The 27,916-nt window shown below is 48.5% G+C and overlaps 3 protein-coding genes and 1 long non-coding RNA gene across 5 annotated transcripts; 3 read left to right on the top strand and 1 right to left on the bottom strand.

Moving 5' to 3' along the window:
- Positions 1-406: 406 nt before the first annotated feature.
- On the top strand, positions 407-4,419 carry dcun1d2a (DCN1, defective in cullin neddylation 1, domain containing 2a). 2 transcript variants are annotated; one of them, XM_030111824.1, is made up of 7 exons: positions 407-455; positions 2,085-2,301; positions 2,386-2,554; positions 2,749-2,879; positions 2,953-3,035; positions 3,217-3,313; positions 3,390-4,419. In XM_030111824.1, the coding sequence occupies exons 1-7, from the start codon at positions 453-455 to the stop codon at positions 3,467-3,469; spliced, it is 780 nt and encodes a 259-aa protein (XP_029967684.1). In that variant the 5' UTR covers positions 407-452; the 3' UTR covers positions 3,470-4,419. The 2 variants fall into 2 exon arrangements, with proteins under 2 accessions (XP_029967684.1, XP_029967683.1); XM_030111823.1 differs by lacking the exon at positions 407-455 and having other exon boundaries at positions 1,671-2,301.
- An 867-nt stretch (positions 4,420-5,286) lies between these two features.
- Positions 5,287-8,207, top strand: LOC115402888 (growth hormone-regulated TBC protein 1-A-like). Its single transcript, XM_030111522.1, has 8 exons — positions 5,287-5,458; positions 5,744-5,889; positions 5,963-6,121; positions 6,188-6,312; positions 6,395-6,491; positions 6,781-6,953; positions 7,046-7,231; positions 7,333-8,207. Exons 1-8 carry the CDS (start codon positions 5,355-5,357, stop codon positions 7,432-7,434), a joined length of 1,092 nt encoding a protein of 363 aa, XP_029967382.1. The 5' UTR covers positions 5,287-5,354; the 3' UTR covers positions 7,435-8,207.
- LOC115402889 (lysosome-associated membrane glycoprotein 1-like) lies at positions 7,763-11,845 on the bottom strand. Its single transcript, XM_030111523.1, has 6 exons — positions 11,704-11,845; positions 10,467-10,660; positions 10,262-10,390; positions 10,107-10,173; positions 9,819-9,986; positions 7,763-9,737 (listed from the first exon to the last, which is right to left on the bottom strand). The coding sequence occupies exons 1-6, from the start codon at positions 11,762-11,764 to the stop codon at positions 9,598-9,600; spliced, it is 759 nt and encodes a 252-aa protein (XP_029967383.1). The 5' UTR covers positions 11,765-11,845; the 3' UTR covers positions 7,763-9,597.
- LOC115402890 (uncharacterized) lies at positions 11,820-14,819 on the top strand. The gene is made up of 4 exons (XR_003933170.1): positions 11,820-12,283; positions 12,769-13,011; positions 13,260-13,392; positions 13,562-14,819. It is a non-coding gene; the product is annotated as an uncharacterized LOC115402890 (long non-coding RNA).
- The last annotated feature ends 13,097 nt before the right edge of the window (positions 14,820-27,916 follow it).

The following is a 27,916-nucleotide window of genomic DNA, read 5'->3' as shown; positions in this document are numbered from 1 at the left end:
ATTTTATTCAGTCAACACATGAAGTACCATATGGGTTGTAGCACAGTCTGAACCATTTTAACCTGAGCCTACCTGGGACCCAAGTAGCTCAGTCATGAATCATGTGGGGTTTACAGATGCATGCTGGATGGGAATAAACCTGGTTAATGTTTTCAACTCCACCGTTGCAAGAAAACTCATCCTTGCTGGCTACAGGCTCGTTACAGCAGTGATGGATGCAGTGTTTAGAGGAGAGAGAGCGTCCCCGGACTGCTGGTCACCCATTTCCTACGCACACAGATCAATGTCTGCAAAACAACGCGAGTTGATGTGAATCACCCCCCAGAGAGGGCAGCTGCTGCAGAGAGCAGCCCTCCTCTCCCTCCTGGAACCCCGAGCTGCGGGGCTGCTTCCGCGCATGCGCACTGCGGCGTCAGTCGGGCTCCCAAACTGGTGAAACAGCGGGTGTAAAAATGGTAGGTAACCAAAATAAACCCCAACACGGCTTCGGCTTTCGTGCCACTCAGGGCAACATCGAGCGGCTTTGTCGGGGCATTAAAGAGCGTGGCGGGCTGCGTTTTGAAGAGTGGAACACTGATCAGTTTGTTGCTTTTGCAGGGAAGGTCAGTTGATATTTTGAGAGCAGCTAGCATTTAGCCACACGGATGGTAACTTCGTGTTAGAGCAGGTCACACACACACTCTGTCTCTCTCTCTCACACACACACTCACAGGGGGGTGCTGACTGAGACCCTTTCGAATCCATAATCTCACTGACAGTCTCTGTTTTCTCCCCTGTCTGGTTAACGGGACTGACACGTTCTGGCTAACTAAGCTAACATTAGCATCGTGTGAGTAACTAGCTGGTTATGGTGACAGGGCGAACCAACGGTAACCGGCTCGGTGGCACCGGGCTCGGTAGCACCGGGATTGTCACTCCAGGGCCGGTATGAGCAGGAATCAGTCACTGGAGGCTCCGCGGAGTCGGACTTGCAGTCTCCGGTTTCAGGAAATGCTCCACAGAAGCCGCCGGGAGGAGGTGGGAGAGTGTTTTCTCCCATAAAGCCCTCAGATTCATCTCTTCTTCAAACCTTCATTTACTGTCTGGGCTTTTCTGGAACAACATGGTGCTGTTCACAACTTCTTCAGTGGCACTGGAGAAAAAGAAATAATCACATCCTCAAATGTAGCCTGCTTGAAGCCAATGATTTCTATTGATTGTTGAATGGATTTCACTTATAGAGCACCTCTTCAGTCCCCACAGGGCTGTGGATCACTTTCACTCACATCCCGCTGGAAGTCCTCAGTCCTGCCACTGGGAGCTGTTTGGGCTCAGTGTCTTGCTCAAGGACACTTTAACATGCGGACAAGGGAATTGAACCTGCAGCCACTATACCAACCGAGGCAGAGCAGCCCTATTATTTCATTATTACTGCTGTCTAATGCTATTACACTTCACACACTGCTCTTTTAGCAGTTCCAAGAATGTCAACACCCTCACATGGTCTGATTCTTTATTTTTAGAATTGTTTTAAATTCTTCGCTCTTGCTACTCTACTATTTATTTACTGTCTTCTGGCTGCTGTGAGGATTTAAATTCCCTCAAATAAAGGAATCTCTATATCACTGATCACTTTTCGTGAGTGTCCTCACAGCGAGCTTTTACAGTATGGCCGTGTGTTTGTTTGAGGGTGGTGGAGCGACAGTCCAGACTTGTTGCACCTCTCGGTCCCTGCGATGGCATCCCATTACTGCGCTCATGTTACATCCATGTCTAGTGATCTGAGGGGCCCTCAGAGGTACAGCATGTGCTCCGAGAATCCACAACATCCCCCCTTCAGAGAAGTGCGTGTTGCTTTCAGGCAGGACGTAAAGGCCGCCCTCGCGCCTCGGCTCGGCTTTCCTAACCTGTTTTTGTGACTAACGGCTTCAGACGTGCGTCGGTGTGTTCCGAAGCCTCTCCTCGCCGCTGCCTGAATGCCTGTGGATGTGTGCGTGTCGCTGTGTGTTTTTGTCTGCGTGTCGCTGTGCGTCTGCCTGCTGCTGGCCGTGCTTCCCGCCCTGGTGGCGCCGGTGCCTGACAGCCCCTGTCCTGTCTTCATACAGCATAAGCTGAAGTCTTCGCAGAGGGACAAGGTTCGGCAGTTCATGTCCTTCACGCAGGCCGGCGAGAAGACGGCCGTCTACTGCCTCACGCAGAATGACTGGAAACTAGAAGTCGCGACGGACAACTACTTCCAGAATCCAGAGCTTTACTGTAAGGAATCCATGAAAACCTCAGTCGACCGGAAAAAGCTGGAGCAGCTCTACAATCGCTACAAAGGCAAGTAGGATCGCTTCTATTCTGTGGCTCCAGATGTTTACAGCATGCCAAAACATGAGAGTGACTGGGTTCTCGTCCCGAAAGATCCCCAGGATGAAAACAAGATCGGAATCGACGGGATCCAGCAGTTCTGCGACGACCTGGCGCTGGATCCGGCCAGCATCACCGTGCTGGTGATCGCCTGGAAGTTCCGTGCCGCCACTCAGTGCGAGTTCTCCAAGAAGGAGTTCCTGGACGGGATGAGCGACGTGGGGTGAGTCCTGGGCCGTAAACACCGAGCGCGGCGGCCGTCTGGCTGGGAGGGAACGCCGCCTATAAATAGATCCGCCCCCGGCCTGAGAGACTTGCAGTGTTTTGACGTGTCAGGATCAGCTGCAGCCGGCTGAACCGGGGGGTCGCGCTGTGACCGTCTGCTGCTTGAAGCACCTCCTTCTCTTTGTTTTGCAGGTGCGACAGCCCAGAGAAGCTGAAGGCCATCCTGCCGCGGTTAGAGCAGGAGCTCAAAGACAGCGGGAAGTTCAAGGATTTCTACCAGTTTACTTTTAACTTTGCCAAAAATCCCGGACAGAAGGGCCTCGGTGAGTAGAGACGCAGCGACCCACGTGAGGCAGGAACGCCCGGACTGAGGCGCTCCTCTTGGTGTGTGTGCAGATCTGGAGATGGCTGTAGCTTACTGGAACCTGGTCCTGTCGGGACGCTTCAAGTTCCTCGACCTGTGGAATAGATTCCTTCTGGTGAGTCCGAGATTTCACGGACGAGAGCTCTCTAGAATAGGAAACAGGGTGGGAGAATATTCAAAAACCATCGATAGATGGTTTTTTTGAATATTCTCCCACCCTGTTTCCTATCCATACAAAAGTGAACTCTAACACTAAATTTCTCAATAATTGTGGAAATGTTCCTTGTAATTTGCAGGAGCATCATAAACGATCCATCCCAAAGGACACGTGGAACCTATTGTTGGACTTTGGGAACATGATCGCAGACGACATGTCAAACTACGACGAGGAAGGTAAGCCCGGGTGGAGACGGGATGTCTGCCGTGCCGCTGAAACGCCTCAGTGTGACGCTCGGTGTTTCCTCCGCAGGAGCCTGGCCGGTCCTCATAGACGACTTTGTGGAATTCGCTCGACCGATTGTAACGGGATCCAAACGCAAGACTCTCTAAAGCCAGTCCCCGTTCCGCTGGAGAAGCAGAACCCTGCTTCTTTTACAGTGACTGCTTAGGTTTTTTTTAAGACTTGTACAAAAAACAAAAACAACAAAAAAAAGTGAAAGTTGTAGACTTCAGAGAGAGAGCGGGAACGCTCGAGCCAGCGTGGAAACCACCGTTAACGGGAGCAGAGCGGCGGCTGGGAGAGCAGCTCGCTCTTCAGGACGTTTGGACGCCGCCGCCGCCGCCGCAGAGGAGAAAAGTGCTTTCTGTAAAGTTCCTCCTACGTCTGTGGGACGTAGCGCTCGCGACACCAGCACCAGCAGGACGCTGCAGCTCCTACTGTACATTCTGTATCTACCGGGACAGTTTACACACAGAGCTATATGAAGAATAATATAAATATGTTCCATTTATAAAATGCAAGAAGATGATTGTTTTATGTGGAGTGGAATGCTGGGAGGCCTCGGCGCCGTGGATCGTCGGTGAACTGTTTGGTGAGAGTCTGTGGAGCCGCGAGCCTCTCCTGGAAAGCGTGTTCACCACAGGACGGTTTCCCCGGAGGGAAGGCCGGCCGCCGATTCCCGTCACCGGTCCGGGTTTGTGCTTTCATCTCTCTGAAGCTGGGAGCGGGCCTTCAAAACGCCGTCGGGCCTTCCCACACCTCATTTCATCAGATCGGTTGGTTTTAACTGTCCAGGGAGACGGTTCCTCTCCGTCTCGTGTCTCTTCCGATGCTGACGGAGCGGGAATGGCAGAGGCTTGGGCTGTTTGTGACTTCAGGACACTAAAAGAGGACGGCGGGACGAAGCAAGCCTTAAAACACGAGTGTCTGTGTGATCTTTCTGTTCCTGTCCATGTGTTCAGTGTTACCGGGGTAGTGAACATTAGATGTGGGTCATTCATCATGTAAGTAGCCTCAGTATATTGTTCATTCAAGAAAGATGAATAAAGCATGAATTTTTCCATAACCGCTCCTGCTCCTCTGTCTTGTTGCGACAGCAGATTACTCTGAACTCAAAGCAGGGCCAACATGTTGGATCTTATGATAAAGTCACGATTGACTCAATGCCACTGTGTTGAACTGTCCTTACATGAAAACTTGAAGTTAGAGCTGCTGCAGAAACAGGAAGATGTGTGTATGTTAACCGCTGTGTTGATCAAGCTGAGGGTCTGTTACTGGAAACATTATTTTCCATGTGGAGATTGTGTGAGACTGTCTGGCGATGCCTTGAGACTCTGGTGCCCTCTAGCAGCAGAGAGGCAGAAAGACCTGGACTGCATCCGGATGCAGGTTCTCACCGCTTCAGCTTCACAAACACTGTAAAGCCTAAAGCGGTCTCTTTATCAGAGTGTGTTGAAGCAGACTCCAGCTGACCCAGACACCGTCTCTACAGCAGCCACAGTCAACATGAGACCTGTCGGAAACAGAAGGTGATTCAACACTGTCGGGAAACTTCCTCACAGAAGAATAACTAGAATTGAAAGGTCGTCCTGTTCTTCAGTATATCCTGCAGAGGAGGCGTCTCAGATCAAATGAAGTCAAATGAACCGACACCTGGATAAATCATACAGCAAAGCTTCAAACTCTTCATCCAAACTGAGTAATAAACAGCGTCTCTACAGACGAGTTATGATTACAGTCCGTCCTAATGCTGATGCTGCTCTGCCTCTGTTTATCTGGTTAATATGTGAGCAAACAGGAGAGATTCACCTCTTCAAATGTTTAGTGTTTAAACATCACCTGAACCTCCCCCCCTCCCCCCCCCCCTCCCTCCTCTGGCCCCTCCCTCAGGTGAGCGCTGTAAGGTGAGACACTCGGAAGGCAGATCTCTTGGTGCCGGCGCTCCAGCGCTCCTCGGCAGCCTGTCGTCTTCAGACAGGTAAAGCTGATGAACTCATGAGGCTGACGTTCGATTCCCGGACCAGCAGCTCACGACTGATGGAGCAGGACCGAGAGGAGAAGGCTGCTCAGCCGCCGACCTGCTACGACGAGAGCGGCAGGTGGGTTTGCTGCTGGTTCTGATGCTCGGGGATGTTTTCTTGACTGCTCTCCTCGGCTTTCCTTCTGTTCTCACCCGCTGACCTCCTGCTGTGAGGTGAAGGTCACGACCTTTCCCGATGCCAGCCTTGAGTTTTGCTCCTTGCTCCCGTGGCCGTGGGGAGTGAGCTAACGATGGCCGTCCACCCAGCGGGGAAACCCGATCGCCTCCTGCAGAAACCCGAGCCGCTGAAGGCAGCCGCCAGCGCTCGGCCTCACCCCTGCTGTCTGTGGATTTGACCCCGCAGGATTGACCCCTACGGTTTCGAGAGACGCCACGACTTCGAGTCCTATAAGGAGATGATGAGTGAGTACGTGGCCGTGCTGAACCGGCGGTCGGTCCGGTGGTCCCGGCTCCTGCAGGACCGGCCTCGGGTGGAGAAGAGCCTGACGGGTAGGGAGAGCACCACACACCTGCTGCCTTGCTCCAGAGCGCAGTGTGACTCCGGCGTCTTTTCCCCCCCAAGTGAAGCGCTACGTCCGGAAAGGCGTGCCGCACGAGCACCGCGCCCGGATCTGGATGGCGGCGAGCGGCGCCCAGGAGCAGCTGGAGGGCCGGGCGGGGTACTACCAGGCTCTGCTGTCTGCGCCGCACGACGGCCGGCTGAGGGACACCATCAGGACAGGTGGTCCAGCTCCACCCCGCCCCCACCCCCTGCACCTCCACCTCAGTAACCACCCCTTCTCCTCAGATCTGCACCGCACCTTTCCTGACAACATCCTGTTCCAGACCGGCGCCGAGCCCAGCCTGCAGACGGCGCTGTTCAACGTGCTGCTGGCCTACGGACGCCACCACCCCGCCGTGGGCTACTGCCAGGTGGACGCTCGCTGGAGTTTGGTCTCTGCTCGGCTCATCTGAACCGTCTCCTGTCTCCTCAGTGACACTGTGTCTCTTCCAGGGCATGAACTTCATCGCAGGCTACCTCATCATCGTCACCAAAGACGAGGAGAAGTCCTTCTGGCTCCTGGATGCTCTGCTGGGCAGAATCCTCCCAGGTAGACGCTCCTCAGCGCCGACGCTCCCCTGCAGTGGCGACGGGACAAACAAATGAAGGCTGTGACTGCAGTCCTCATTTGAATGCAGGGAAATCTGGTCCTCTGTGACGTTTGCTCTCCATGCTGGGCCTCGAAGCCTAGAACCATGTGGTTCAGGGGACTTTAGCTGGACGACGGTTTGAGGGCAGGACTAGAATCCTGGAGTCTTCATGAAGAGAACAGCTGAGCTAGCTCTTCATGAGAGCGGAGCTGGAACCTGGAGCCGCTGACCGTTCCCTCCCCCTTGCAGATTACTACAGCCCCGCCATGCTGGGCCTGAAGACGGACCAGCAGGTCCTCGGGGAGCTGGTGAAGGTCAAGGCGCCCGCGGTGGGTCAGCTCATGGCCCAGTACCCCGGCATATGGACCCTGGTCGTGTCCCGCTGGTTCATCTGCCTCTTCATCGACATCCTGCCGATCGAGGTGAGGTTGGATCCGGAACCGGCTCAGAGGGAACCCGGGGTGTGTGACTCCAGGTGAGAGTGTGTGTGGTTGTAACACCTCCCCTCTGGCAGACGGTGCTGCGGGTCTGGGACTGTCTCTTCTACGAGGGCTCCAAGGTGCTGTTCCGCGTGGCGCTGACGCTGGTGGTCCACCACCAGGCGGAGATCCTGAGGGCGCGCTCGCTGCCCGACGTGTGCCAGTGCTTCAAGCAGATCACCGGCGGCGCCTTCACTCTGGACTGCCACGCCTTCATGCAGGTCGGACCGGGGAATCAGACCGTGACACCCGCCTGCACCCGCTCTGCTCAGGGTCTCCACGATCGTCGTGACGTTCACGAGTCCGTCTCTTCCTCCTGCAGAGGATCTTCACGGAGCCTGGGAGCCTGTCGATGGCCACCATCGATAAGCTGAGGGAGAAGTGCAGACAGCAGGTCCTGAAGGAGGAGTCCGGCCCGCCGTGAAGCCTCGCCTCTCACCTTTTGACCTCTGCGGCTATAAACACCGTGAGAACCTTCACACCAGCCCGTGTTTCCGTCCGGTTCTTATCAGGGTTGCCTTCTGCGCTCCACGTCGTCTCGTTTCCTGGATCGGCTTCACGATTGGCTGATTTCTTAAACACCTTGGTCAAACAGTGATGAGCACACATCCTCCACGAGGCCTGGCGGCTTCCTGCAGCATCGCAATCTGAACATGTAACCTGATTTTGAAGATTAATATCTTTACCACTACAAGAAACAAAAAGGGGCAAATTATTAGCAGATGAAAAACCATTTCCTTGTATTTTGGTTGTAGACTTTGCCTATTTTTATTATTAGAGAAAAATACAGCCTTTATTTTCCAGTATCCTTTTGACATATCAGTGAACAACCCAGAAAGAAACAATAGGAAATAGTCCTTTCCTAGAATATAAAGATAGAACTACAGTAGTGGAGAAGAAATTAAATGGAAACCACTTCATCTGAATCGTGTTATTTCATATTGTTTAGACTTCTGAGCCTCATCATTTCAGTTGTTCCTTCTTTCAACTCCTAAGGAAAATAAAAAAAATATGCAACAAGTCAAATAAAGTAATGTCTGTTGTTCATGGGATAACAGGAAATATTCTGACATTTTTAATCAGAATAAAGACATGAGATCTGTGTTAAGCATGAGGCATGTGACTGTACTCTGCAGCAGCAGCAGCTCTCATTAAAGCTGGCTTTAAGTTGAGGCTGCTGTCACTCATGGCGGTAGAGGTTTGGTTTTACAGAAACGCGGTTCCACTGGGCTGAACGTGACCTCTGACCTCCGATGTCTGGATTTCTCCTGCTTCAGTGAAGAACCTGCACACAAACATCCGACCCGGAACCGGTTTGACGGCTGAGGATGAAGGAGAGACGAGAAACGGTCCGGCTGAGTCGTTCTTTCACTTTGACCTCTTTTAAAAAAAACAAAACAAAAAAAAACAAACAGTTCAAACCAGCCCGTTAAAACCGCTGCAGAAAGTCGTTATCGGGACCATGAGGAGGACAGGAGAGACAGAACACACAGGCCACAGGACACACACACACACACACACCACAGCTCAGTAACATGGCAGCACTGAGCACCGCTGACAGGAATCACACCGTGTGACGGCTGGGAAGGCACTAATGAACGCTGAGCCACAGCTTTCCATCGTCACACAGGGGGCTTTGTCTTCAGTGCACCCCCCCAAAAAACACTACTCGGGCCCCAGACTGACACAGCGCCACCCAGTGGACCGGAACATCCACTCCCCCACCCTGGAAACTCCACCTTCTGCTCCGAGCTACAGATTATTATTATTGTTGATCCTCACTGCATCAGAGGCTGATCAATGTTTCACACACCAAACGACCCAGTTCTCTTCAACACGGAACACAAATCCACCCGATTACCGGGTCCTGCTCACTGGATCCAGCAGCCAGCTGAGAGGAGTCCAGTTCACCCTCATGGCTAAGTCACACACTTCTTTAAATACACATTGGGACTCCAGGGTGATCGCCATTCAACAAATTCCTCTTCCATGTCATGTTTTTGGCGATAAGTAACTCATTTCTTCTTCAATGTCCAAAGTTTAACGACGAGAGGCGATGGCAAAAAGTAACTTGGGAGTATTACTCACAGTTCTGCTGGCATTTCATCATTTGACCTTTTCTATGCAGAACTGTGAATATTATTTTCAGTACGTTCCCTGAACTCCTCATACATCCATTAATCTCTCTCCGTCCGAGTTGGCAAACGTGGAACTGGCAGACATTTTCCCTTTGAGACGTTAAACCTCGGACAGACACCAGGAGAGAGAGCAAATAGCTACCTGTTCAAATCCCTCACAGATCCTGTCACACAAATCATAAATAGTAGAAAACAAGTGGAGGACTGTCCCAACCCTCTGACAACACCCTTCCTGTACACCGTACCAGAGAAGACCCCTCCTCGCTTCACACACACACACCACACACACCTCGTTTCTGACTGAGCAAACTGAGAAAGTGCCGGCTGAAATGACTAGTGTTACTGATGAAGGCAGAGAATACACACACACCACACACACACACTGAGGCGAAGAGGTGAAGGCTGCGGGGGCAGAGGGGGCGGGGCTAAGTGGTTGATGCGGCGCGGCCTCAGATGGTTTGGTAGCCGGCGTGGCTCCTCTTCCTGCCGATCAGGTACGCCAGCAGCACGACCAGCACCAGGCCGGCCAGCGCCCCGCCCACGATGATGGGGATCAGCATGTCGTCCTCGTCCAGCTGGCACTCCTCGGCTGAGGTGGGCAGGGGAGACGGTCAGACCGGCAGCGGACCGGCTTCACCACGCCGCGCTCGGTGAGGAGAGGAGAGCTCACCTGCTCCAAACTGATTCTCCACGACCCCGAAGGGCTGGACCTGCATCTGGAAGGCGTTGACGGAGAAGCCGGAGGTCACGGCCAGACGCTGCTCCTGTCGGCACATGTAGGAGTGGCCCAGGTTCCCGTGCAGGTAGTCCAGGCTGACGTTACGAGCCGAGAAGGGCTCTGTGGGTCGACACACACCGACATCTCACCACGTCGCACACACCACAACCGCTGAAGCAGACACCGACTCTCCTGAATACAGCTCTAACGGCTAACGACGTCCGTTAAAGCATGGCTCACCCGTCATGTCCGGCACGGCAGCCGTCACGGACACCTCCCCCAGGTGGTACTTGTTGGACGTGGTGTTCTGCAGACAGGAGCAGCATCACCCAGTCAGTCTCACTTCAGGCTGCAGCTGCCACCTAGTGGCCGTCACACGAACAGCAGCCACTCACCAGGACGAAGACGAAGGACAGGTTGGTCCTGTCGGAGTCGGTGTTGAGCTGCAGGACAGCGCGGTCCGGCTCGCACGACCCGGAGCTCTTCGTCAGGTTGGGGTTGATGTTCATGACATCCTGGACGCTCTGTGAATGAATGAGGCGTGTTTTAATCGCTCTGGGCGCCTGGCTTCAGCAGGAAGGGGGGACTCCCCTCAGGTACCTTGTTCTGTGAGCCCAGGTTGACAGTGATGTTGAGCTGCAGGCCCATGTAGGCCAGTAAACACACGGTGCCGTTGCTGCCGCTGACGTGGTACTGCCCCCGTTCCGGTCTCTCAGGTCCTTTGTGCGGAGCAGCGGTGGTCTGGGCCGTCGTGGGCGGAGCAACAGTGGCAAAGCCCTGGTGTAGAGCAGCAGCTGAAAAACGCATCCAGGTCAAAAACACACTGCGGTGAAGTTACCCTTATTGAGAAACACGACTTCAGGTTAACTGGTGACTTCAAGCTGCTGCAGAAGAATCACACACAGTCCTCCGTGTGATTCAGTCAAAGACAATCAGCTCAGGGACACAGTTATCTTTACTATCTCCTTTCACCATGTCCAGTAACTCGCAGTAGCTTTCAATCTGTGGTCAGGGTTCCCACCGGGGGAACATCAGAGACCAGGGGGTGGACAAGGCTGTGGGACGTAGAGCAGATCAGACCTGGTTCAGGGTGCTGATGGGAGAAAATGCAGTGTGACACCGGTGTTGGTTTCTGGTCCCCAGGCCCCCCGAGTCAACATGTTTCCCTCTTCCACACACACCTCATTCACATGATCTGCTCATCATCAAGCTCTGCAGAATGTGTTGAAAGAGGTTAACACCTAAAACATGCCGGACAGGAGGCCTGAGGACCAGGAAACACTGGCCTGGAGCACAGATTATAGCTCTGATTGTTAAAAGACGATCAACCAGAAAAGCTGGAAGTGGAAACAACGCCTTCTTTGCGCTCCATAATGATAAAGGTCAAAGGTGACCGACAGGACAGAAGGGAGAAGAGTTCAGGAGTCACTCCACACATTGTAGGAATAGTTTTAAGCAGACTGAACCTCTGCACAGTGTCCACCCACCTAACAGGTTAACTCAGTTCTCCAGAATGTGGAACACTGGAACCTCGGGCTGCTGCCATCAGATGAAGCAGAAGCTCCATGAAGAGCGTCAGCAGCAGGAGAGCCTGTTTTGACATACACACGCGCGCGCACGCACACGCTGGACTGGCCTCAGACTCTACTTAGAACCGCAGCGTTTAGTCTTGAAGTTTAACATCACACGTCTGTGAGTTTAAATACTTTTTAGGGACTGTGTGCACGCGCAGGGTAGGAGCAAACGCCGTTTGGGTTCGCGCGAGGCGATCTGCGCCCTTTTGTTTACCGCGGTCTGTAGGGCATCTTAGGTCAGGGTAGAGCAGGTAAACACTCACCGAAGAGGAGCGGCAGGGCCACCCCCAGACTCCACGGCCGGGCAGAGGCGAGCCGAGTCATGTCTGCGGTCCCGGTTCTGTTTTGTGCGGGGGAAAAATCTCAGCAAACGCCGCAGCGAGCAGCGAGTTAGCAGCGGCTAGCAGAGGCGGCGCTAGCTAGCAAGAGGCTTCGCGACAATAACAGCGGCAGGCGGCCAGCGGGAGGGATGGACGGCGGCTTTCCGGTGAGCGGCTCCGCGCTGGGCTCGGTTGCGGGCTTCACCCCCCCGGTGAGGCGAGGCGAGGCGAGACGAAGCTGGTGGTAACGGTCTAAACTTGCTAGTTGACAGGTTAACCGAGCTGCGCTTTAACTACTGCTAGCAGTGACGTCACAGTCACGTGACACGCGGTTAGGAAACACCCAGAAGGTCACGTGGTGCGCAGCAGCTGCCAGATCGAACAAGGTGATTGAGGAAGTCGGCGTGACGTCACAAATCACGTGACTACATAGCGAGTAAAGGCGCCATTTTGAAGTAGGAGAAAGCAAAGCGAAAAGAAGCACACAAGTCTGTTGGACCGCCGGCACGTGATAATCTCGAATGTGAGTAATTTTAATGCATAAACTTCCATAAAACACGCCTATACATAAAGAGCAGACTATCCTGATTCTGTAGAATTTTGAAATTCGGTAAAAAAAAAAACATTGACAGAGACAAAGCCGAAGGCAAAAATGTGTATCTCAGCCATTTCTTTACCGATTTTCAAATTTTAAAGTTCTACAGAATCAGGGAAATCGGACGAATCAGATAGAACGGTTATTTAAATGTTATTAATGATCAGATTCAGATAGAACGTCAATTATATTCATAGCTGGATTGTTAAAGTTGTATTGTTATCATGCTTTTGCTGTTGATAGGGTGCTGGTCATTTCGTCCACTAATCATTTCATAGACAAACATTCTGTCCACACAATCTAATTATGAATGATGTATAATAGCAAAATATAAATGACAAAACTGAGGTTGTCTACCAGTTACTTAGGACGTGTAGGTTTTAGTAAAGAACACCATTTGTTTTTCTTTTCAGCACAGGGAAGCATCTCCCTCAGCACCATGCCTAAAAGCTGCTGTGTGGTCGGCTGCACCGAAAACACTGTGAAAAATTCAGAACTGAAAATTTTCCTGATACCAAAAGCAGGGCTGAGATGAGAAAAGTGGCTGAACGCTATCAACAGGAGTCATGTGGAGCTTGATGGCACTGTCAACCACTCGAAGCTGTGGACCCCTCAATCCAAATACGCCTATGTTTGCAGCAAGCACTTGATCTCTGGTTAGTGAAATCCTGTATCAACAACAGTTTCTTTAAAATGTTATTAGTTTGCATATTTTCTGTGAGTAGTAATGTTAATTCTGGTTACTTTATGTAAGAGTCACCGTAAAAGATGAATGGTTGATGCTTTTGTTCTGATATAACTATATGTATAACAGTATTTCTTCGCCTAAATGTAACTGTTGTGATTCTGTGCGTCATATTTCACTATAACTTATATATTGTCTCATGGATTTAAAATGTTGCAGGTGAAAAAGTCAACGATGAAACCCACCCAGATTACATTCCCTCCATCTTCCCCTCGACACCGTCCACAGCCAAGGCCAAAGCTGCATCCAGGTTGGACCGGTTTGAAAGGAAATGTCTCAGTGCAGCGCCGAGGTAAAAATGTCTTGTTTTTTTTTAAATAACTGTATTTCTGATATGACCCACAACTCATGTGATACAATAAACTTTGATTACTTTGGTAAAAAAATAAATATTACTTTTATGGGATCCTTATAACTAAGGACTTAATTTTGTGTGTAATGTGATGCATGTTTCCCTACAGAATCCCCTACAGAACGGAGACTCTGATGCACTTGAGGATTCTCCCCAGGAAGTGTCAACAGGTTCAGCCGAACCCTGTTTGGGTGCTGAAGAGCCCCGGGAGGACAGCAAAGATAATGGTTTCACTCCCACGACCAAACCTCTCTCCATCTCAGAACGTGAACTGATGTTGGCTGAAATTAACAATTTGTGCAGAGAGAGAGACGAGGCTTTATCTGAAGAAGCTGCTCTTGAAGCGATTCTTTTGTGTAAATCTGTATCATCTGGGGCAGTAGAAGGTGATGACAAGAAATGCCAAATGCTCACTGGATAGGAGTGGGCAGTTTTTCTCAAGCTGTTCACCTTTTTGAGCTCTTTCTGTGAAAAGAAAAACGACACTAAAGAAAGCCTGCCACTGCGAGATCAGCTGTTCATCACTCTGGTGAAGCTGAGATGCAATATCTGTTTTGATTTTCTGGCCTTTGCTGCAGGAATCCCCAAAACAACCACCATAGATTATTTTTGGGAATGGATACAGTTGTTGTATGATAAGGTAGGATTCTTAGTCAGCTGGCCAGAGAGAGGGGACCTCTTTGAGACTATTCCCCCTGTGTTCCGTCAGAAATTCCCTCGACTGACTTGTATTGTTGACTGTTTTGAAATATTCATTGACGCTCCAAAGAACCTGCTGGCATGAGCTCAGTGCTACAGTAACGACAAGAAACACTGCACAATTAAAGTGTTTGTAGGGTGTAACCCCCTGGGGATGGTTACATTTCTCTCACAGGCATGGGGCGGACGGGCTTCTGACAGTCAAATTGTCCGAGATTCTGGATTTATTAGCAGCAGCTACCATCATCCAGGTGATCAGATTCTTGCTGATAGAGAGTTGACCCTGTCGGAGGACTTTGCAAGTCAGTGCAGCTGTGAACTGATCACACCTGCTTTCACCAAAGGCAAGAGACAATTATCCGCACAGGAAGTTGAAAACTCTCGCAAAATATCTTCATTTAGAAGACGTATTGAACGGGTAACTGGAATCATAAAAGACAGATACAGCATTATGAAAGGACCTCTGCCTATTCGATGTGTTCAGAGTTTGACGGATGAAAGGTTGGGCACTGCTCTCTCCAGTTGTGACAAAATTCTTGCTGTTTGTGCGGCCTTAACTAACATGGGTGAAGGTATCGTCTATCAGGAGTAGTGCGCCGGTCACTGTGTTTGTGTATGTGTGTCATTTGTGGTTTCTTTTGTCTGGTGCAATCCTAATAAAATATTTAACATTCTAACACAAGTGTTTTAACTGTAATAATGTTTCAAGAATGGTGTCTATGCAGAACCACACGTGCTGAATACATCAATCAAATCAGTTGTGTAACACTTCATCAAAGTTGTAGTTTCAGCTAATATTAGAGTCACAGTGTTGCTTGTATCATATTCATGGGAATGTGGAACAGCTCACTGTGAAATGTTTTCTGGAACTGTTCACTCAAAGCCGGGATATTTGCACATAACATAGGAGTAAATCCTTTAGGGTACCACTGATGCAAGTAAATTCCTGGGCCATTTCAAACAAGACCACAGAGGGGAAACCTTAGACTGTCATTAACTCCTTCTCACTGTCAACTGTTTAGTATCAGAGGCACAGACAGACAGCAGGGACAGCAAACCTATGACTGAAATTTCAAAAACTATTTGAATGTCATTCAGGCAACAGGGGGGGGGGGGGGGTGGCAATGCAGACTTTCCTGGTGGAAAATATCTGACATTTTATCAGATTTTGCGAGTAGATATCAGGGACTTAACAGGAGGGGTATCAAGAGTACAGATGTAGATCTAAACCTAAAAGAAATACCTTTGATGACACATATTTACTGAGAAAAAGTTATATCTCACCCAAACATGACATTTTGTGTGAAATACATTTATACTGAAGTCACCGCACAGGAGTATGGGCTGTCTTAAAAGTACAGATTCAGGCTGAGAAGCAGTCAGCTTACAGGTAAAGTGGGTTTCAAAATGTTGATTTTTTTTGGCAATGTAACAACGTGAAGCAAATAAACACAACAGATAAATACAAATTGTGATTTCATCAGTTTATTGCTATTTCAATAACCGTGACATTTGAAGTTGCCCTACTGAGAGGTACGCCAGAGAGGAATGCTCTCAATAGAAGTACATTAATGCTGATGAATACAATCTCTAACACAAGTGACAAAATAGAAAACAACAAAACTTGACTTTTCCACTGTATGGCAAATGAGTACAACTGCTTCAATGAATTGCATAATGGCTACAGAATACATCGCGAGCAGTGGTCTACACATGCTCAGTTGCTCTTGTGAAGGTAAAAAAAAAAAATCACTTGACAATGTTTCTGCTTGAGAACGAATCCCTGTATCATAGATAACTGTACATGTATAACATCAGCACCAAGCACTACCTCAGGAGCAGTGTCGCATAGACGTGGTCTGGGTTTGTCACTGCGCATTAAAATGACTACTTACATTAGTGAATGTTCACTTTCTCTTACACTTATGGCAAGCAGGACAATACCATGTCTTAGTCTTGGGTAACCCTTTCAAACCCAGGCATGAAGGGTGAAACCACTCATTGCACTTACAGGAATAGGAACGATCTTGTTTCAGCCTTAAATCAGTGTTCAAGCAGACGTCACCATCATCACAAGCACCTGAAAGTGCTGAGAAGCGATGCTTGTAGGGGCATTTCATTTCCACAACCCCTTTGCCACAACAACCACACTCGACTATCCCATCGGCTTGGTGCATGACGGCTGCAGCCCAGATGTTTGTATTCTGATGTCCCTGTGACGTCCTGGAGGACTCTGTCTCAGTTGCTTGGGCATCAAGCATCCAGGGGGTACAGGTGTTCCGGTGTTTATGTACATGTGCACCTCAAAGGCGTCTGTCTCGGGCTTTCTTCCCCATGTTATGGCAGGGCTGTTCAGTGGCAGAAGCTTTGGGACACAGATTTTCTTAATGAGAGACAGTGCTGGCTGCTTGGTGACTGTGTGCCGTGCACTATGAGCCGCCGAGGCTGTAATCCCACCAGCTCAGGGATCATGCCAAACTATCGAGGAAGCCTGGGACTTTGTTGCAGCACTGACATTCCCTACTTCCTCTTGAGACAATGACAACGACTTACATATTTATTTGGCGGTGTTACACAGCTCATCAGCAGTTTGCTTTTTATATTCAGGCTGGAACAGGCTGCGTAGTGGCAGAGGAAACTTGTCCAAGGGCTCTGGCGTGACAGTGGAAGTAAATGGCTGCCAGCGCCGTTCAAAGCCACTAAGTCCAACAGCTGTTGTACTGCATTCGGCCGAGGATGATAAAAGATGTTCGTGCTCATCACTGGAAGACGGTTCTAACCTTTTCTTCTCGTACTGTCTTCTGGAATGCTGGACCTTCTGTCTCACCTCCTCTTCATAGAGTCTGATGTTGCACACCATGGTTGGCTGTACGTTCTTAGTGAACGTGACGTTCCATTGACATGGCAAGTCAGTGCATGTAGCAGACGAATAGCCTGAGCGCACACTGGCCTCAGTCTGGACTAGAAGAGCTCCAACACGGCTGCAAGTCTCGCCCAGTCTGCAACATGAAAATAGACAAGGAGATTAAATATTAGTAACTCAGATTAACATGTATCACTGCATCTGTAGGTCAAATCACATACCCCTTCATGCAGTTAGAAGTTCGTGTCTGTAGTAGCCCACATTCCATCACGGATTCCCAAGGGTGTTGTTGAACAACCTTTGACATGCACCAGCTACACCTTGGTGTGTAAAATCAAATCTGTTTAACAGGGAAGATGTTATAATAGAAAATTCCCCATCTTGGTTTCCGGGTGGTGCAGAGTCTGTACCCACCCAGAAATGATAAAGTTGCATGCGTATGAGGTTTGTAGTTTTGCATAGCTTCTTGAGAGTATAGGCCTGAAACATTGTGATAGATTCAAGTAAGTGTTCACTAAAACACCGTATCAGAATGGAATGGATTTGCTAAAATGTGTGTGTTACTTATGACTGAACAACTAATTTAGGCATTGTCAACACAGTGTAGCAGTACGGCCCCCTGAGAGCCTCACACAACTGTAGCCGAGAAGGGGGGGATGTCATTCCTGTTTGTCCCGTTACATGCTAAACAAATGTGTCTCCCCCTGACCGGGTGTAATCTCCAAAAGGTATCTATGGTCTGTATGCTGTTCTTCTCAGATGCATCGGCAGCCACAGGGGGGTTGAAGTGGGTTGGGCTGTTGGAGTTTCTGTTCCTTTGTCACTTCATATGTTAAATATGTGTCCCTTCCTGACTGAGGGCAGCCTCTAACGTGTTAATGACATTAACATGTCTTCCCCTGGCCGCAGGGGTTCAGGGTGGCAGGAGAGGGTATAAATGTCGGTCTGTGTCTCAGAACTTCAGAAGTCACCCTGACTGAGCAGTGGGGACTTCTCTCCTGTTGCAACTGGAACAAAAGGAATCAATAAGGAACTCAGTCTTTGGTGCATTTATTAGTAGAATTTCCACAACAACATGCTGCCTACTGGAACAGAGTAAACCAGGTCAGTAGTCTATTAAGCACCACAGAACCGCAGGTGGATGGTAATGCTGCAGCGGCGTTGTTTTCCCCTAGTTCAAAATGGCGGCATTGGTTGCTAGGTAGATCACGTGACTTTGTCACTTCCGCCCGACTTCGTCAATCAGAGCCGCTTCTGGTGGTTTCATTTATTTTTGTTTTCATTGTATTTTGGTCTGGTCCTGCCCGACCTGCTGCTGTAGGACCAGTTTATTAAGAGATGTGTCACCGAGTAGAGAGAAGAGCCTTCAGGACTTTCTCTGTTCACTTTAAACTTTCTTTCTGTGCAGCTTGTTTTCATGCAGCTTTATTCTGTTCAGTCAATCCCAGCTAACTATGAGCGAGTGTAGGGTTCATCCCGGAGTCTTTGGCCGTGTTTGAACGTAGGCATCTTGAAGAGACAGTAAATCAAGACCAGGAAGAGACTCTTTTCCTCACCAAACCTCCACGCTCACAATAAGTCAGGGTTCAATTTCATGCTGATTGAGTTTTCTGCTTTTCCTGAGTGTGTCTAGTTGTTTCCTCTGTGACGGACGGCGGGTTTGTCATCGATCAGTCCTCTCAGCTGGCGGACGGGTGGAGCTGTGGGTGGGTGTAGAACGTTAAAAATGTTTTCACTAATTTGTTACTTAAAACGGCCAAACACAACCTTTCAGAGCGTTAAAGTCCATCTTGCTCCGCTGCTCCCTCTGCTTTGTTGGGATTAGAACAGCAGTGTTTTCTGTCAGGAAGCCTCCAGAGGCCAGACGAGCTGAAACCCTCACACACCGGCAACAAAATGAAGGCTGCTGTCTGTGACCCCCTCTGCCCCTGTAGTTTCAGGAAGTGCTTCCAGTGCCACAGATCGGTGTGGAAACCATCGGAGGGTCTGGAACCCCTGACCTGTGTGTCCATACTTTGACCTTTGAGTTGCTCTTTATTAGACACTCGTGAAGGAATACTCTGCTGTGATCCACAGATACTGTCTCTTGTTTCAGTGCTGAAAACCAAGACCAGAGGTTTGTGTGTGTCAGGGGGCGAGAGCGCGAGCGGCGGGGGGTTGTTCAAAGCTCTGCGTTGACGCGTCTCGGAGGCAGGCAGTCCACTGCAGGTGCTGCGTTCAGCCACTTCCTGTGAGCGCTGCGAGGCAGAGGAGGCGAGTCGAAGCCAGCGCAGAGGAGGAGGACAGCCTGAGGACAGCCAAGGGACAGCCAAGGGACAGCCAGAGGACAGCCAGAGGACAGCCAGGGGACAGCCGGACCAGAGGACCAGCCATGGGCACGCTGAGGACTGCCGTCCTCCTGCTCTCTGTGCTCCCGCCGTCGGTTTACGGTTCAGGTAAAACTAAGTGTCTTTACAGCTGTTTTCGTCTGGAGAGGTGCATCGTGGGAGACGAGGCTCAAGTGATGGTTTCAGAGACGCTGCAGGACAGATGAACCTGAGAAACCCTCCTGAAGTGGACATCCTGCTCCAGCATGCCTTAACATTCAAATCTAAAATTCAATTTATAAAAACTTTATTTTCACATCTCGATTTTTTAGCTAAAAAGTTGATGTGATTTGTAAAAGATGGTAATTTTCTTCTCACCAGTGTCTCTAAAAGGAGCAGAGACTTTATTTTTTCCTTCATGCAGCAGAAAATCAGACAGCAGACTGTTTTTTTTTTTTTCCACTGGTTGAACTAAAAGCAGTTGCAGAAAACAGGAAACAGAGATGAGGAGATGTTCCTTGATGACCCCAAAAGTATACCGATGCCTCTGATCGAGTGTTACAGCGAAGCGACACGTTTCCGCGGCGTGAGGCCGACTTTCTGCTCCTGCTCGGGGGAGAAACGCTCGCCGTTCGCTTCAGGACTTCAGAGGCAGCGGAGGAATGTGTCGCACTTCAGGAAAAGAAATTACAAAATCATTTGTTTAAAAAAAAAACAATCAAAAGTAGAACCAACGGTAGAATATTTGGTGACTGATCTCTTCAATCGGCTGCTTTACCACGAGGCTGAAGACAGTCTCATAAGAGTTTATTACTGCAGCTTTTTCTTAAATCAAAAAATTAGTTTTTAGGCACATTTCCTTAAAAAAAAAAAAAAATCGTTTCTTTTGAAAGATTTATCATCTCCAGTCACCTTTAATACAGATGATTCAGAGTTCAAATAATTTTACTGCAGTTCAAATCAGACGCTTTAATCGGCGTCAAACTCAGCATTTCTGGGAGCTCAGACTTTTATTTTGATAGTCCGATAGGAAGGTTTATATCACTTTTATTCAATCTTGTTTGAATAATCTAATTTTGGGTAATTGGGAAGACATTAAATGTACGATAAAGAAAAATTAGAGTACTTTCCCTCACAGTAAAATCATATTACAGGTAAATTACTGACTGCTGCTCTACAGCAGGTCTCTGAATAATTTCAATGCTTTTATCTGCAGACTGCTGGATTCATCTCTGTCACTCCTGTGATCAACTGAAACAGTTTTATGTGTGAATCCTGCACAGTTTGCCAATAATCTCTAGGTTATAATAATCATGTAAAGATGGCCGACGCCTGCTGATGTGGAGGGTTCGAGCCTTCAGGCCAGGCCGTGTTTCTCGCTGCAGGCCGCTTCGCCGGGCGGATGGCCTCACCGCTCGGACGGCATCTCACACCCCGATCGCCGTTCCCTTTATCTCAGCGATGAGCAGGAAAGCAGCAGGAAGTGAGCGTCTTCTCGCAGCAGTTCCTGTTCCAACCGCACTCCCCGATAAGCCGCCTGAGCTGAACCTCAGTGGAGACACGCCGCTTCCTGTCCTCCTAACCGAGCTGCACTTTCCACGCTCTCGATACACCCAGCCGTTTGAGTCGTCCTCTCAGATCAACCATCCTCTCTCCGGCTCTTTTTTAGACATTTCTGCTCTAAACCATTTTCAGGACTTCGGTCAGACTCATTCAGCTCAGTGTGTCCCTGATGATGGAGGACCGGAACCGACAGAATCAAAGATCAAGACAGAAATATACATTTAATGTATAAACCAACAAACCACACAAAGGAAATTATTATGTTTTGTTTCATGTTAAAATTTATAAAACAGTAAACAAAAAAATCAGACAGGAAATAATAAAGACATAAAGGTGACAGTGAATAAAAAAAGTGTCAATAAATAAAATGCCAGACAAAAAAAAAAGAAATATATGATTTCGAGAAAAGAAAATGTGAAATTTAAATAATACAGAAATAAATACAATAATGAAGAATTAAAAAAATACAAAATACAGTAAGTAAATAAATTGAAGTGAAAATGACAAAACAAATATGTTTCGTCTCACATTTTATATTTGCATAAACAAAATTGCTGTTTTTTGGTATGTACATTTATTTGCTGAGCCATTTTTTACATTTCTGTATTTATTTCAACTTATGGCCGTTTCTGTTCTCCTATAAAATAAATCAACAAAAACGTTTAAATCTAAAGATCAAAGCTTTTCTTTTATACCTGATGAAAATTAAAATGAAACTCTTACAACCAATAAAGACTGAACTCCTGATCTAAACAACTCAAAAATACATTTCTAATCATTACTACTACTGCTACTACTACTAACAATAATAATAATGATAATGATAATGATAATAATAATAATAATAATAGTAATGATAATGATAATAATAATAATAATAATAATAATAATAATAATAATAATAATAATAATAATAATAATGATAATGATAATAATAATTATAATAATGATAATAATTTTTAATAAACTCCATCTCTCATCACTGTTTTTTCAGATATGGATTTTTTTGTTTCAGATTTGTTCCTTGTAAATGAATGAATTCTTGAAAATGCATTAATAAGCATGTAAACCATTAAAATCCTGAAAATGATTTGAAAAGGTTTGAAATTGAATTGATGTGATTTATGAGGGAACAAACAGAAAAAAAAACTATTAATTCATTAATTCAATAAGATTTAACTGCAGTTTTCACTGAAATGATACTAAAAGATCAAATCCTGGAGAAGCTTCAAAATAATCACCAAATTAACATTAATTTATATTGAATTCAGAAATGTGTCCGGAGCATCTTCGCTGCTCGTCCGTCCGGTGATCAGACGAACCGCCTGAGGCCTGGTGTCCCTGCAGAGCTCTGCCCTCTGACCTCTGACCCTGCTCCTGTCTCCAGCAGGCTCTGTCAGCCACACGCTGGTCTGCTACAGTCTGGACGCCTTCCTCCTCCTCTACTGCGTCGTCTTCACCGTCTTCTTCTTCAGAGAGAAGGTGAGCCGCAGCCGTCAGTTCAGATCGCGGTTCCAAAGCGACAGTACAGTTCTAGTTTTACTGGTTATGTACATCTAGGCCACTTTTAGTTTATAAGAGTAACTTTAAAGGGACTTAAGGCAAGATTTGTGAAAAACTACACATGCATTTCCAGTTTATTCAATGCTAATGGGTCGTGAAGCATTAAAAACCTAAAATAACAGGCCAATCCGCGTATCTGTCTGTTGCCTTATACAGGCTGTGTGCCAAATAATTTGTTGCTGTTTGGGGTCCGAATTTCCCGCGCACTCGTGGGGATGTGACGTAAATTGACGCTGTATGCGCGTTGCCGAACAGGAAGAACATGGCCGCCGTGAACACAGACTCAAACACTGCTGGCAATGACGTATAGAATTACTTATAGAATTAGTATTTCTATAGGTCATTGACTGCTGGGATCAGGGGCGGGCAGTGTTGCCAACTTGATCACTTTCTCGCTAAATCTGGCGACTTTCCAAAGCCTCTTGGCGATTTTTTTTTGGTCAAAAGCGTCTAGCGACAAATTTAGCGACTTTTTCTGGAGCTCTGGAGACGTGACAGGACGTCTCCGCTGTCCTCAGCAAGCAGCGAGTGCTGCGTGAGCCCCTCCCCCGTCCCAAAGCACTCACAGGCGGCCAGTCTCAGCAGCGCTCCCTGCTGCAGTCAGAGCAGAGAGGAGACCCACACCACTCCGTCCACACGTCAAATGAATCGCGCGTGAGCAAATACGCCGCTGCTCACTTGCTGACAAACCAAGAATCAACAGAAGAAAGTTCGTCTGTAGTTCTATTTGTAGTTTCATTTGTCCGCTCTCCCGGTAATATTATATATTTGCTCCCGGTCTGTGAATCGAAGCACGAGCAACCCCTCCTCATACAATCAGATAACTGCATCCACTCAAAGCCACAAAAACACCACGAAGAAAAAAAGGAGTTTATCAGCGTTATCTCGTGAGTCAAAAAAAAAAAAAAAAAAGGAGACCGAAGCCGGGCAGGCACCCGAATAAACATTGGATATGCGTTTGATTCATGGAGGGAACTTCAGCTGCATTTGGGAGTGAAAACGGATGCTGACAAAAATCACATAATATGCCCTGTGGTCTTGCAGTAAACCGCGACGTAGTAAACGGCATTAGCGAGAGACAGTCAGGTCGGCATCAAGCCAAGTCGGCCTCCTGGGGGGGGGGGGGGGGGGGGGGGGGGGGGGCTCTCAAGTGGCTGAGTTGGTCGGTGCCGACCTGACTGTAACCCCTGTGCTGTGAAGCCGGACATTCTGTAAAATGTTCGTGCGCGCTCCCGTGCCGCCTTGGCTGGTGGCTGCAGTTGCAGTTACCCGCAGCGCCTATCGCGGCAGCACTGAGGTAAATTTTGTAAAGTTGCCTCAAGTCCCTTTTAGAGAGGTTGATACAGCATTAATACACCTGAACCACTTTTACCTGTGATGGTGCTTTTTCTATCGTATGTACTGTATATTAAAAATACAGGAGGACGAAATGCTGCAAAACTAAGAAAACTTCATTTATATACCATCATTTAGAAAAAGCTTTTGAGAAGACGGTTCAATGTTGAAAAAATCATTAGATGTAATGTGTTTTTTTGGGGGAAATATAGCTCCTAATATAGTTTTTAGACATGATCATGAAACTTTCACGTTCTGCTGCTAAAACCAAACAAAAAGAACACAAAAAAATCATCAGAATGAAAGAATTGCAATTTAAATCAAATCAGCACCACAAAAACCCGGTGCTTGTTTCTAACCCTGTGCCCAATGTAGGACTTTGAGTTTTGATTTCAAAAGTAAAGTGCGCTATAAATTAAACTTATTATTATTAAAAAAATCGTAAAGAATCAAACAAAGAAAGAAGCAGATGATCCCCGTCCTTAAAGGTGCTGTAGGCAGGATTTTGCTAGTCAATGCTAATTTTTCTGTGTTTTCTTTGGATTAAATGTTAGAGTATCCATCGATAATCCTTTAGGAGTGTAGCATAACTGCACTACCGCAAGGGCGCAGCGTTTCCATCTGTCTCTGTTCTGAGCTGAAAAGGAATCTCGACAGCTCCAGGTATCTTTGACCAATCAGAAGAGCCCCTGAGGCTCTAACCGTGATTGGTCGAGGGGCGTTCGTCGCACGTTCTTGTGGGAGGGGCTTAACTTGCGTGAGGGCGTGATGTCAGAGAAAACAGGACAGGATTGGCTGTGCTGGGTTTCAAATCGCCATCTTACTTAGGTAACCCTAAGCAAGATGGCGGAGATGTCGAATCCTGCCTACAGCACCTTTAAAGCAGTAACTGTAATTTTTAACTGTTTAGTTTAATTCTCAGTAAATGAATGTATTTAAAACAGTTACGATACTGTGACTGTAATCTGAATTGAAAAGTGTCAAACTGAATAAAGCAGCAGATCTTTCTCTCCCCTCGGTGCTGCAGTATAAGAGGATGCATCTGGCTGAACCGCCGGTGAGTTTCCTGCTGGTTCTGACTCTCGGCCCGGCTCGGCTCGGCTCGGTTCGGCTCTAATATCTGCTCTCTGTCACCTTACAGCAGGATGACGGCACCTACCAGGTAAACCCTGCCCTCCTCCTCTCTGACCTGCTGCAGGGTTTTATTCACTGCTGGGGTGTGTGTGTGCGTGCGTGTGTGTGTGTGTGTTCAGGAGCTGGAGAGACCCAAAGACAGTGACCCGTACCAGGTGCTTCAGCCCACCAAGCCGAAGGTCAGGGTTCAGGTTTAGGCTCCTGTTAGCCGGTCCCTCCTCCCGTCCCCCGTCTCACCAAACTCTGTTTTGTTTCTAACGCAGAAAAAAGCCGCCAAGAAGAAGAAGAACCCCGAGGTGAGAAAAAAAATGGATGAAGTGAAGCTTTGTCTCAGAAAACAGGACGATAACAAGCCGTGAGGTCAAGAGAGGAGCTGCTGATTTCTGATGTTTGGTCAAGTTAAAAACATCAAAACTGGAAATTAATTTCTTAAACGTCTGTGTGTGAGACGGATCGAGCTCCCAGCAGCTGCAAAACATCTGTTTCAGCAGTTTTCATCAGTTCCTGTGCGTAACCAGTTTACAGTTTGAACGGTGTCTCCTCCCGGTTCCACCAGGCGGCGCAGAAGAACCCGGGCCTGGTCCAGCCCCTGACCGGCCGCGCCAACCCCCCAGCTCCACAGTGAAGAACCCGAGCCTGGTCCAGCCCCTGACCGGCCGCGCCAACCCCCCAGCTCCACAGTGAAGAACCCGAGCCTGGTCCAGCCCCTGACCCCCCCACCCCCACCCCAGAGCCTGCTTCACACACTTTACCCAGTTTATATTGTTGGTCACAGAAAAAACAATGTTTTTAGTGCTTTGCTGGATTTTGTCTGTATTTCTGTAATAAATGTTGAGCAACGCCTTCAAAAAAATCTTCTCATGGCAAAAGTTGTGAAAGATTTGGAGGAAATAATCAGGCTGCATCGGAGGCACAAAAAACTCAGAGTACAGTGATTAATGTGCGTGCTGATGAAGGAAACGCCACTCGGCTCGTCCACAGCAGCTTCAGGAGGAGGGGCTCAAATCCCAGCATGAATACACGGGCACGGCGGGGGAAGCATCTTGACCTGGGGCTGCTGGGGGAGCCGAGCGTCAGGGTTCCTCCCAAAGCTGCTCTCTGCGTCGTGTTTCAATCAGTTGTTTCTAGAAAGGCCTCGTTCTTTGTCGTTTTCCGATTCCACTGACGGCTGCAGCGGCAGGCCGACCGCCGCCGCCGCCGCTCAGAGCTGTAACCTGGACCCAATAAAAGACCAAGCGCCTGTCAGAAAAACACTTGGAAAATGGTTTAATGATGCTTACAACAAAAGAGAACTGTACATTTACAGTAAAAGATTATCTTTATATGTGTATAAAAACAAAACAAACAAAAAATACAGCAGACAAATGCATTAAATCTACTATGTATCCTGATTCACATACTTAGAACTCCTACACAATCTTTCAGTTCTACGCCGCCGTGACTGGAGGCTGCTTTGCTTTTTTTTTTCTTCTTTTTTTTTTTTTCTTTTCGCTGTAGTCGGTCGGAGCAGTGTCCCTCAGTGTTCACTTCACCACAGAAACCAAAACTCTGTACATTCGAGTCCTGGACAGGAGGAGACTGCAGAGTGAGAACCGGGCAAACGGGACACATTCCTGTAGGTGAGCCCAAGATCCCACCGTGAAACGCTGACCGGAGACACAGACAGTATGTACATGGTTGGCATCTTCTCCTGTTTTTAGGGTTTTTGTTTTTTTTTTCTTGTCTCGATGAAAGATATGGTCACTTGGGCTGTGAACTGATAACCACACATAACACACCCAGAAACATACAAAAATACTATTTTTCTTTAACCTACCAAGAGTAAGACAGTTCTGCAATTAGTTCCATGCTGTGGCAGAAAACGAAAGAGAGATTACAACAAACAAACAAACAAACAAACGAGGAACAGACGTTAAGTATTTCTCAGAGATATACCAAAATATACATCTAAGCTTTGGAATTACTGAGGCTAGGACTAAAGCCAGTGCTGGGTCTGTCTCTTAATACACATGCTGCAGGGCGGAGGAGGGACAGGAGGACCGAGACAGGACAGAGAGAGAGAGAGAGAGAGAGAGAGAGAGAGAGAGAGAGAGAGAGAGAGAGAGATCTTTGGTATCTGCATTTGTCAAAAGTTAAATATTTGGATTTTTGCTTTGGGATAGCGCTTTGGAAGGGTCCGGCCGACCGGACCCCGCCCGGAGTAAAGCATCGAGAACAAAGTGTCACTGAAGCCCGGCGGCCCGAGTCTGAGCCGCAGGGACATGCAGAGGAGGACCATGATGCATAGTGTCACAGCGGGAGGGACAGCAGGCGAGAGAGAGAGAGAGAGAGAGAGAGAGAGAGAGAGAGAGAGAGAGAGAGAGAGAGAGAGGCAGGAACAGCATCTTAACCACAGTCCAGAGAGAGAGGAGGAGGAGGAGGGGGGAACCACGACATCCTAGCAACAGCGCTCAAGACATAGAAAACAGCCGGCGTCCTGAGCAGGTACGGTGTGCACAGGATGGACCCTCAGTGTGTATTAACAAACAAACACCACCCAGCCGGTGTGTATCAGGAGGCCCGGCCGGCCCCACCGCCCCGCCCCCCTCCTCCGATCCCCGCCCACAGGCACTGAAACCGGACGCACATTCGCATGCAACGAAAAGAAAAGGAGGAGTGGTGAGAGGCGGGCCGGGGACTCGGGGGGGGGGAGAGCGCGGCAGCGGCAGCAACCGGCAGGCGCCGGCTACTGGTTTTTGTCGCTGAGCAGTGAGGCGGGGACGGGCGGCGGCGGCGCTCACATACAATCAAGTTAGAAAGTCTTTGGTTAACGGTGGTACCGGGAGGGGGGGGGGGCGGGGCCGGGCCGCGACAGCACGCCGTCCCGTGGGAGGACTGCACATACCTGTACCTGGTCAGACTCGAACTACAGACACACGCGAAAACAGGATTGTCAAAATTAAAAGCAGGGAGGAGGAAATCAGTCAAACGAAAGGCGGAGACAGAAGGACGTCAGTGATGG

This window comes from Salarias fasciatus, chromosome 16, assembly GCF_902148845.1.
Source record: "Salarias fasciatus chromosome 16, fSalaFa1.1, whole genome shotgun sequence".
NCBI lineage: Eukaryota > Metazoa > Chordata > Actinopteri > Blenniiformes > Blenniidae > Salarias > Salarias fasciatus.
This window is presented reverse-complemented; position numbering and strand designations above follow the sequence as displayed.